Raw genomic sequence first — 11,238 nt, forward strand, 5'->3', positions numbered from 1 at the left:
TATTATAATCTGAGTTAGACTCGTTTATACAAGATCTCTGATTTGGTTCTTTTGTTTAATGATGGAATTTGGGCTGAGTTACTGAGAAAAATCGGACCACCGGAAAATGGGATTACGCGACTGTTTTCGAAACAAACGGGTCCTCTAGATTTTAGGAAAAGAATAGGAGTTTAACAATACCGAATCCACCAGAAAATGCCCTCAACTGAAACTCTGGCAATAATACATGAAGCCCATAAATTTTAATCTTATTAACTCTTACACATATTAAAGGTCCATATTTGGTTAGCCACAAAGTACAAGAAATGAGCACAGACAACTCATTGGCATAACCATCAATCAACTATAATAATGTCCCACAGTTTGGTTTACTGTGCACATGCCAGTCTAAACTTTCAATATTCAACAAAAGCGCTTCCAATAGTATGCCAAAACCGCCCCTTTCTTGTCCAAAACATGTATTTATCCTGTTGCAGTATAACCTCCATCAGCATTTAGACAAACATACACACACACACACACACACACACACACATAATGAAACCAAATTAGAAAAAGGAACTACATATGATCAACTCTTCATGTTCGGGGCTAGATTGTTAATATAGAGCATCCGTATATAACTTACGGAATCCATGTTTAACTTTTTAACAGATACATTTGATGCTAGGACCAATAGCTTTGATTCCTTATTCTGACGCAAATTCAAAGTATAGAATATTGAGAAAACTTACATGATTAGTTATTGGGTACAAGTGGTTGCTGGAAGGAAGACTCTAATGAGTTCTTTTGCTGTGACCTTTTTCCTACATGTGGGGCATTTAGCCTGTGCTGATATTGCAGCCCGAATGCATGCCTTACAGAATATGTGACCACACTTCGTTGACATCTCCTCAACCAATGGGCCCATGCATATTGGGCAAGTGAATACAGGCTCCTTCGGTGGTGGTGGTGGTGGTGGTGGAGGCATGCTAACTCTCTCTCTCTACAGATGGAATATTAAATGAGTCAAAAACTCAATATTTTATTTGCAACAAAAAAGCCACGTTCATGCACAGAGACAGTGGAAAGAGGGAACACAAAGACGGAGAAAGAAGCAAGCAATACCAAGACAACATTATGAATTCATTGATAACAATGAAGATTACAGTTCTTACCATAGAGTTGCTAGTGCCTTCCAAATTTATGTAAAAACCACAATTGACAATAGTTGAGTTAGGTGATACCCTTCTGCGCTTACTACGGTTATTATTAGTCAACCTTGTTGTTCTTCCTGAAAATTCACAAGTTCCAATCAGCAAGAAGAAAGTAATTTGAGCCACATCAATATCTTCAAGGAACACATGTAACTTGCTTAACCAACAACTATCAATTGCCAATTTAAATCATTAGCATCTAACACCAAACACAACCAAGTGACACTACATACCTGCCGGTCAACACCGTTAAGGTCTGCCCCTAACATCAAACTTATGTTGCAATCTACAAGTGGGGAATCAACAAATAGCACTACCCATGCCCCTAACCCAATTCCTATTCCCATATACACAAATAAGGGAGCCAGATACCTTTTCAAATGTTTTATTTATGATGGAAAGAGTAAAATAACTGTTTGGCCAACCAGAAGCACAATCAGAATAGGGAATTCCAACACACTGTTCATGCATCTATTTTCAATGTTATTTATAATTTGCATTGGACTTCCATTTGTAGTACAACATAAGAAACTAGAAAATAAAAAAAGTAAAGAGTATGTTTTGCACTGTACTTCTGTTAGCAGCCAACTGCAAGGTGCATACAGCCTCTGATAATATTTGGTTTCTTTAGATTCAAGCTTCTCTTTCTGGCTTTTTCCTTCCTCTCATTATAGGAAAACATCTAAAAGGAAAATAACTTGCAGAGAAAGATAAAAAAGGGAAAGAAGATTACCAATGTTACCTGAATCTACATCAACCACAATATTCCTTCCACGGTTCCTTCTGGAATTGTTTTTAGCCTAACATGAAATGGAACAACCAGCTCATTGCAATGACAGTTAATCCATATGAAAATATTAGGATGATAAAAGAACATATATAATAAAAAAATTACTTCGGCAAAAGCCCTGGGAGAAGACTCGATAACGTCGTCATCAATAGCCTCAACATCAATTGGAGCAGGTGGTATCGACAGCCCTTGTTGGCTAGCTTGCACTTCCTGTAAACTGATATCATTTGAGGTTCCCTCTCGATCCCTACTTTCACAAGGTGGTGCATTAAGATCTGGCAGTCCCTTCCTCCGACGATACCTTATAGGAGGCCCCCTCACTGCCTGGGCACTCATACTCTAAGGAGCTTCTATTCAAGTTCTCTGTAGCTTTAAAACTCCTGAAATCATAGGGAGGCCAAAATACTTCATATTTCACCACGTATTCAGTAAACAAATATTTACTTATCAAGTTCAATGCAAAATTTAGTTTAGACATCCAGTATAATATCCAGAATTAAATAAAGGCAATAGAATCTAAACACTCAAGCATAAAACAGCCCTAAAAAAATTGAAAGCCCAAGTCAATCCCAGTAACACAAACTAATATCAAACTTTTCCAGCGTCAAACAAAAATCATTGATCATAAAGCAATATGTCAACTGTAAGCATCAGCAAATCCGATTTTACACAAAATTCTGCTTTGAATCCTGAAACTATGCCAAAGGAGTAATTCGAACTAATAGGATCGATTTCGAATTTCTAAATCATCAATAATTGAAAGTTCTTAATCACGATTCAAGACTGAAACCTTTAAAACTTAACGAATTTGAAAATCAAACTTCACAAAGCTAAAGGGAAATTCAACGTCGATCGATCCATATACAAATGCAGTAGGAAATCAAATAACATATAGTGAATCGAAAAAAGCCTAGCCAATTAACAAATAAATAAACAAGTTAAATAATAATAAAAGAAAAAAAAATCAAAATTGAAGAGTCTAACCTCAGATAATAAATTCAACGCTAACGATTTTCGTCAAAATATCGAAATTACACAGAGAGACTTAAGGATTTTTTACAAGTCTTAGGATGTCTAGGGTTTGAGTTTGATGAAGAACAAGGATTGGCTGACCGTAAATAAATAAATGGGCTTTGGTGGGCCGTAAATATGACAAGCGGGTCGGTGACGCCCAGAGGGTGCACATGTGGCATTGTATTTATGACATGTTAACGTGTCGGCTGACCTTCTTTTGCGTCTTTCAGTCTCCGACTGGGATTATTGGAGTAGCAAGACTAACGTGAGGACGCTCCCATTGGTCTTACCATGAGCTCGCATAATTTTCATATATAACTCTTATTTTTAATTTCAATTTTATTTTATTGACAATGTTAAATATAAATTCATTGCGTTCAAACCAATCTACAAACAACTAGGAAAAAAACGACTTTTTTTAATGAATTAAATCATATGTTTTCTCATTTATGAATTTATTCAAAGCATGAAGTTATAGCTTCTCTAGAGAAGAAGAGAAGTCAAAGACAAATTAATCCAGACATCAGGTAAAATTCAACGGGAAAGTTTCTCTGTTAATCTGATCATAAAAGAATAAACTGCACCTTTGTCCAATGCAATCCATGAAGATTCAAATAGCTCATGGAAGAACTCAACTTCGATTTCTGTAGCTACATTTCTGAAGACAATCCCAAATGCATTTCCTTGAACTGCCCCTAGTCGAGGCTTCCCACAAACGCCAACAATCAACACCTTGTTTGCCTCCTGTTATAACAAGCACAAAGCAGAGGCTTCATTCAGGCTCCCTTTTCTCTCAAAGCATCCGTTAAGAAATAGTAGAATTTCGTCAAAGCCTGGGGATACCCCAAAACTTGTGCTTCCACTGAATCTTCAAGCTTCACCCACCTGAATTTCCTCCACTTCTCATAGCACCATTCTTTGTAATGGCTGCACTTCCTTGCCTAAGAATTGCTCGTTGAATCTTGATTGCCTGCTGCGCCCCAGCTTTCAACTTATCGACATTGCTTAATGACAAAGCATCATAAGCCACTCCAAACTGCTTTGAAGCACAAGAACCATCAGAGTTTACAAATGACTCAAGCAATGCAGTTACCCCATATACCGCATCCGCAGCAGACACTCTAGAGCTGTAACCATGTAACCTCAGGAAACTCCTGTAGTAGAAATCAGTAAGCCCATACTCAGGCAGAAACTTTTCAAATTCATCCTTCATCTTCCGTTCAATTTGAGATTCATATATTGAAACTTTTGCTGACAATACACGAGAGCAAATCCCATTCTAGCAAGGAGAAGCTTCGGTTTTTTCATACCATTGTCACTCCAGGTCTTCAATTTAGTTGCAATATACGAAGAGCACAACATTGAATCAAATAAATTCTACTCCTGCAATAGCATGAGTCTTGGTTCATCTTTATATGCAATTCTGGACGATTCAGTCATTCGAATCTTTGTCCCATCTTTTAGTGTCACAGAAGTAATTGCATCCAAATTCCCTGAGCCATTAATATGCTGCTTAAGCTCCATAACCCCAGCTTGATACCTCTCAACGAACTGATCAGTCAACGAAACACAAGCCAACCAAAGCAACTCATTGTTGTTCTTCCTCAAAGAATGTGATAATTCATACATCAGACACCCAGACGGCTTGCCATGTATAATACTCTCTCTTTAGTTTTTGGAAAAAAAGTTCGGGATCTTCCCCAATTTCTAGAGAACCCCTTCTTCGTTTTCTCAGTCCATCATCGTTTTCCTCTTCCTCGCTATCACTCATTTTCCTCTTCACCATCTAAATCCGCATCATCTATCTCCAAATTACAAGCATTTGACAAAGCCGTAACATCAAAGTCATAAGCTAAATCAGCCTGCTGCTCATCGTCAGGCGTGTGCAACACTATCACATAATCATTACTATCAGCCAAATTATGCAAGTGGATAGGACGACGACTATCAACCACAAATATACGCGTCTCAGGACCTGAATTAATAACACTTTTCAAGTCACGTTGAGAACCCCAATTGATTAACAAAATAGAAATGACAGTTTTAGAGGAAGAACACATATTAGGGCCCGCATATTTGTGAATCTCTCCAAAAGAAGAGACCGGATAACACGCATAACGAACTGAATCGGATTAGAGTACATGGAGGATAATTTTTAAGGCACAGAGCGAGTCCACATCAAACGTTGATGGGAATATAAGAAGAGAAGACTCAGATAAAGCCGTGGCCGATTCACGGAGGTGTGTGTAGAAGAACTCTAGTCTTTGCTCTCTAACTATGATTCTTCAATTAAATAGCAATTTTCTTATGCGAAATCTAATACCAAAGACTAAATTTCGAAAACTTGACTACATTACAGCTCAATAATCCCCACAAATTTAATAATACAAAAACAAGAGTCTAATCTACAGCGAGAGATTGGAAGGAAAGTACCTGGGATTTGTAGAATACAAGCAAGAATGCGAACATCTCTGTTATTGTTTAAGTTTGTGGGATCAGTTCTGGCTCTGAGAGTGAAATGAGAGGGTGGATTTTTTTTTTCTTTTGATTTTTGAATTTATAGGCGTTGTGCTAAATTTTTTAAATCAGCCGCGATGTTTTGGCGCTATCATGATGCGGCAATGAGAAGTAATTATCACCTGTGATTGTCGTCAGCGTACAGTCCAAATACTGTCGCTTGATCAAATAGATTAATCAAACTGTGACAGATGGTTTTTCGTATTTTGACTGTTAGGTAACTGAGCAGGGAACGGAATTGTCTACGGCAAAGGTATCGAGGGAACACTGGAAAGCGGCTTCGAGTTACAATCGACTTAAGCTAAAACTTAATATTACACAAATACTCTTACCGGATTATTCTCCATAAATAAATAATGTCCAAAAGACTATTTTTCCTCCTTGATTTAGCCCATTCTTAAAAGTAAGTTTGTGATATTTTAAAAACTCAAATATTTATTTATAAATTAGTTTTTATTAAAATTTTTTATTAGAGTAAAAATAAAACTGTTAATTTTCCTTCTATATTAAAAAATATATAATTTTATCTCTTTTTTATTTTAGGTTTTAAAAAATGACATTTCATCTCAACTTCAACTTTGAAAAAGTGATATTTCACCAATATAAACCCTTAAGGTTTTTTTTTTTTCTGACGACAGTAATGACAATGACCACCATTCTCGTCCCTTCTCATTCTGTCACTGTCAATGATGTCCTACGACAGATAAAGAAACTAATATTACAAAACCTTAACTTTTTCAGCACCAACGTTGTTTTTCATCGATTTGGTTTTAGACAAAGACGAATCGCACAATAAAAGCTTCCTTTGGAACCGATTTAATAGAAAATGCAACAAATTCGAGAAGTTGGTTGGGGCTTCTTCATATTTAATTCATTATCGATTGGTGCTTCTTTGTTTATTATGAGACATCATCGGTGGTGACAAAGAGACAAGGGAGGAGAATGGTGGCTCTCGTTGTCGCCAAAAAGAAAAAAACCCTAAGAGTTTTATAGGTTGAAATGCCACTTTTTCAAACTTGAGATTGATGTAAAATATCACTTTTTAAAATTTAGAAGAGTAAAAAAAAAAAAGAGATAAAATTATATATTTTTTAATATAAAAGGTAAAATAACAGTTTTATCTTTATCTATAATAAAAAATTTCTAACAAAAATTAACTCATAGGTAAAACTCTAGATTTTTGAAATATCATAAATATATTTATAAGAATGGGATAAAGCTTAGGAGGAAAATAGTCTTTTGGCCATAAATAAATAATGATGGATAATTGTAGTTGCCAAGAGTTACATAATAAACTACAAAAGTTAGTTATATTCCTTAACTTAGACAATTGAACATATAAATCAATTTTGTAAATTTTATTAGATTAATTCAGTAACTTTGTATTTACATATTCATATTCAAACTGATAACCCATACAATACAGATGTCGAAAAGTATTTGCAATGTAATTATGCAGATTTTTGTCGAAATAATATTTTCCCCGATCGACGACCCACTCATAGTCAAAGAATACTACCAAGCATACTGTGGAACAAATCAAACCCAGAAATAGGGGTGTCTGTATTATAGATATAGGGTTAGATTTCAACAAAGTTAAATTCAAATTCAGATTCAATTTGTATGAAACTAAGCTTGAATTCAAGCTTACCTGAAAAAAGCTTAAGCGCAACTCATTTGAAAATAACCAAACTCGAGTTTGAGTTTACTGTAAGCTTCAAACTCGATTCGTTTACGAATTTGACGAGTCAAATACTTCTAAAGTTTGAATTTAAACTTAAAAATATTAAATTTTTAGGCTTGAGTTTGCTTAAATTGAATTTGTTTCGTGTTCATTCGAACTGAATTTAAATTTGAGCTTAAACATGCGTAACTTTAATCCAGCCCAAATTAGACAGAAAAGAGACCCGGCATTTATGAAATCACGGGAAAAAAAAAAAAGCACAGTACATTAAAAATTCAAATAAAATTAAAGAATCTACATATGCTTACTCTCCACCAAACTACACTTACAAATGGAAAAGATAATCGAGATGGACAGAACAACAGGAAGACATTTCTCATCAAAAGCCTATGTTTATTATGACATAAATCACACCATTACCATTACAGAGAAGGCATTTCTTTTTACTCTCTTTGCAGTGAGTCTCGTTCTCATCAATCTCATCATCATTATCCCCGCCAATTCATTTGAATAACTTCATTTCTTGCCCCAAGGAAAGCAACAGCTCTGCAAAATCGAACAATTTAATATATTAGTAACATCATAACATATGCAGGAAAACCTGAAACCAGAAGTGCTAGTTTGGAAGAAGCTGGTGAGTCATGAATACCTTGACACTGTCACTGGAAGTTCGCCTGTGAACATTGTTGTATGGAGAGGGACTTGCCATGCCCGGAGCTCTCGGCCCATTATTCCTCTCCTCTCGCACCCTGTTAAAGATGTGAGTATAGCCATCAGCTGATGCCGGGTCGTTCTCATTCCAATCGCCAAATTTCGGAACTGCAGCACCTGCAACAGGCTGTCACCATCCAATGACATTGTCAGAGTTAGGGAAAAACTAGTTTAGATGAACACCCCAAGGGTTTATTCAACAGTAAGAACAGAAATGACTATAAATTTACTACTCAATCAGAACACATTTTTAAGCACTATAAATGATAAGAAAATGATTGGGAATGAGGAACTTACACTTTCGTCGCCTCTAGCAGCTGGCCTCATTCTGGATCGTCCAGGTGTACCATGGCTATTTTTATACAGATTTTTCCCTTCCCATGCAGGAGAGGATGGATCTGCAGTACCTCTCCCCGTGTTCCTTGCCTGGTTATGCAGTGGTGATCGGTCGAAGCTGTTCTCCGACTCTGCACTATTTCTCACAGGCCTTTTGTTAGTTTCACCAGAACTTACTGCACGCCCTCCTTGAAGTTGATAATTCGATTCAGCAGCAGATTTGTGACTCATATCATCATGACGTGCAGGAGAGTCCCTGTATGGTTTATATTCACTATCTTCTCTGCTCCTCCGTTGCTCGGTTCTAACTGTTCCCTGTCCCTTTTGTTTCTCAGGTTCGGCTGTGATTTTGGGAGGAGCCTGGTCTGGAGCTTCGAAACTAGAAAGTATGTCTGGGTTTTCTTGAGGATCATTCGGATTGATCATCTTCCCCCCAGTTCTACCCTTCCGGGCCTTGTCAAAATACATTGTGTAAGGAACATTTTCCTCACTCTCCCAATTTCCAAACTGCGGTACATGTGAACGATTCTGCAAGAACAAAAAGAGCTTGTTAATATTTCACTTATTTTCCTCTTTTAATAAACTCTAGCTCAAATTATGATTTTACATTGAAGAAGCAGAAGACATAACATTTGAATTCTCTTCAACCAAAATTGCCGAGAAATTGGGTGAATCATAACAAGAATATTCAGATACTCAAAGATCCCCCCAAAAAAAAAACTTGACGCCAAATTTCACTATAGATTAGATACATAGACATGGAAAATGCACCCTCAAACTGCCACAAGAATGGGTTAAGAGCATTCAATTTTATCAACTTTTATGCTCGTGTGTGCAAACTATCAAAATCAATAAAGAAATTCTTGGATAATCATTAGCAACTTATACACAAAGCTTGAGAAATTTCACTTTTATCTGAAATCTAAAATATCAGAGAACAAAAGGGTGAGAAAAATTGCTGTTCTAAAATTTGGACATCGTTTGAACAGATGAATTTCAGTGGATGACTGAGGCTGGGGTGAGAAAGAGAGGGGTTATATATATGCTTTTCTCCTCGCATCTTCACCATCTGATCTTGACAGGCTCCAGATTATATTTCACAAGAAAAAAAAATCCGAAATGTTTGAAGCACAAGAAAGTGGAAGACACTATTTATGATCACCTCAAACCAGATGTAAAATTAGCACCCCAGTTGAAAACTTTGTGCAAAATATGTTCACTAAAATGATCTAAAAGGTTAACAAAACCGATGAAGCAATTAGAACTTACAATGTGAAGGTTTGGATTCGAATATCTGTCACACTTATAAAACCCTGACTTTTTGTTAGTATACCTTAGAGTTTACAGGGTTTACCTGTCTAACTAATCTATATGGATTTCCCCGTTATCAAAAAGAAAAAGAAAAGTTCACCAGAACCATGAAAAATACTCTCAACCAAACTAAACCCAACCAATATTCTAGCTGTTTGATGAATAACATATTGGTTAATGGTCTGTCCCTATCAATGCGTTCTTTTTCACGAAGGGGCCATACAACAAATTGCTAATGGAGAAATGCCCAACATGTGCAACAAAAGACAAAGGCTATGCTCTGTCTAACCTAACATGCGACAAAGAGATACAACCAACATATACTTTATTTTCAGGAAAGAGTACTCAAAGATCCAGTTATCAAATAATGAATCTAATGCATTATCTGCCATTTTTATGCGGTAAATTTCCTTTCTTAGTTTATATTCATATTATATGATTTCTTGTTGATTCTTCTTGTTCTATTTTGATAATATTATATAATTTCATCAAACTCGTCATTAAGCATTCAAAAATTCCAATTTGGCTGACTTTTTCTGCTGTTCTACCACATTATCGAACCTCTTTTCCCTTCCTAACCGATTTCATAGTTAAAAAGCTGAAAAATGAGATCTGTGCCAACTGCTGATTAGCTATCGAATTCATCAATATTTCACAGACAGGTCATTTCTGTAAATCCATCAACAAAGAGAAACCTCCATAACCAGAAGAAAAAATTAATTTAAGAATAAACGATTCCAAAATCAAGGATGCAATCACCCCAACCATCATCAAAAGGTAGCGGCAAACGGTAAAATTACAGAATTTCAGTTTTAGATCATATAAAACTAACACCCCCAAAAAAAAAAAAACTTTGAACGAGCCTACTATAACTGTAACTTCTACAGATTGGTTCTTTTGACGCTGCAAAGAAACCAAACGAAATCCAAAAGAACAAACAAAAAAACCAAAATTCTGAAATATTCTTCAGCAAAGCAGGAAAAAAATAATGCTAACAAAGTATCAAAAAAAAATTTGAACAAGAGTGGTAAAAAGCAACAAAGAAATAAGAAATTTCAACTAACAAGATTAAAAAAAAAGGAAAGAGGAGGAACTTACTGCCATTTCTCTCTACAGGCTCCACCAAACTAGGAATGACAAAACACCCCGATACAAAAAATAAGGAGAAATGAAAAGTTTGGTGATCAACCGAACAAGCCCACCAGGCCGCCTCAAAAACAGATTCAGCTCCTCTTCAAAATCCTGCGGCTGTATAACAAGAGAGAGAAAGTACCCTCGCTTTGAATAATACCGAAATTTAAAGGGAGAGAGGGAGAGAGAGAGAGAGTTAACAACCGTTGACTGGTAATATTTGACCATTCTTAGTCTTTCTCTCTCCCTGTAAAATAAAATCTATGTTGCTTTCTCTTGGTTTCAAATGTCCCTCTCAAGCAGTCACCGCATGGTTCCGTATACACGTAAACCATAATTTTACCAAAACAAAAATCAATGTGTCCGGTGTTGAATTGGGATTGTGAAGATTTAGATGACAGGGCGTGCTGTGGCAGTGGACGGTTTAGTCATAAATGGTGGTCGGCAAATGGGGTCCTTGTAGATAACGCCGTTGGGCCCATTACCGTTAATGGCGGCTCACTCCTAAAAGCTGCGCTTCTGTTTCTCCGCGGTGAATAGGCTTCTCT

At 36.4% G+C, this 11,238-nt stretch overlaps 2 protein-coding genes and 1 pseudogene across 3 annotated transcripts; all 3 read right to left on the reverse strand.

Moving 5' to 3' along the window:
* Window positions 1-227: 227 nt before the first annotated feature.
* Window positions 228-3,127, reverse strand: LOC123222344 (E3 ubiquitin-protein ligase RNF4-like). Of its 2 annotated transcripts, none has more exons than XM_044645045.1 (6): window positions 2,971-3,127; window positions 2,092-2,366; window positions 1,939-1,996; window positions 1,158-1,273; window positions 735-985; window positions 228-467 (listed from the first exon to the last, which is right to left on the reverse strand). In XM_044645045.1, the coding sequence occupies exons 2-5, from the start codon at window positions 2,320-2,322 to the stop codon at window positions 743-745; spliced, it is 648 nt and encodes a 215-aa protein (XP_044500980.1). In that variant the 5' UTR covers window positions 2,323-2,366; window positions 2,971-3,127; the 3' UTR covers window positions 228-467; window positions 735-742. The 2 variants fall into 2 exon arrangements, with proteins under 2 accessions (XP_044500980.1, XP_044500979.1); XM_044645044.1 differs by having other exon boundaries at window positions 1,930-1,996.
* A 326-nt stretch (window positions 3,128-3,453) lies between these two features.
* LOC123223421 lies at window positions 3,454-6,277 on the reverse strand (annotated as a pseudogene).
* A 1,169-nt stretch (window positions 6,278-7,446) lies between these two features.
* LOC123222636 (RPM1-interacting protein 4-like) lies at window positions 7,447-10,892 on the reverse strand. The gene is made up of 4 exons (XM_044645502.1): window positions 10,658-10,892; window positions 8,210-8,776; window positions 7,851-8,039; window positions 7,447-7,747 (listed from the first exon to the last, which is right to left on the reverse strand). Exons 1-4 carry the CDS (start codon window positions 10,661-10,663, stop codon window positions 7,718-7,720), a joined length of 792 nt encoding a protein of 263 aa, XP_044501437.1. The 5' UTR covers window positions 10,664-10,892; the 3' UTR covers window positions 7,447-7,717.
* Between the last annotated feature and the right edge of the window lie 346 nt (window positions 10,893-11,238).

This window comes from Mangifera indica, chromosome 8 (genome assembly GCF_011075055.1).
Source record: "Mangifera indica cultivar Alphonso chromosome 8, CATAS_Mindica_2.1, whole genome shotgun sequence".
Taxonomy (NCBI): domain Eukaryota; kingdom Viridiplantae; phylum Streptophyta; class Magnoliopsida; order Sapindales; family Anacardiaceae; genus Mangifera; species Mangifera indica.

Excerpts from the sequence above, each read along its gene's own strand:
- LOC123222344 (XM_044645044.1), bottom strand. The coding sequence starts at position 2,322 with ATGAGTGCCCAGGCAGTGAGGGGGCCTCCTATAAGGTATCGTCGGAGG. Across the intron at positions 1,997-2,091 it reads CTCCCAGGGCTTTTGCCGAA|GCTAAAAACAATTCCAGAAG; the intron begins GTAATTTTTTTA and ends ATTTCATGTTAG. Across the intron at positions 986-1,157 it reads AAGGCACTAGCAACTCTATG|AGAGAGAGAGTTAGCATGCC; the intron begins GTAAGAACTGTA and ends TTCCATCTGTAG.
- LOC123222636 (XM_044645502.1), bottom strand. Across the intron at positions 8,040-8,209 it reads CTGCTAGAGGCGACGAAAGT|CCTGTTGCAGGTGCTGCAGT; the intron begins GTAAGTTCCTCA and ends GGATGGTGACAG. Across the intron at positions 7,748-7,850 it reads CTTCCAGTGACAGTGTCAAG|AGCTGTTGCTTTCCTTGGGG; the intron begins GTATTCATGACT and ends TCGATTTTGCAG.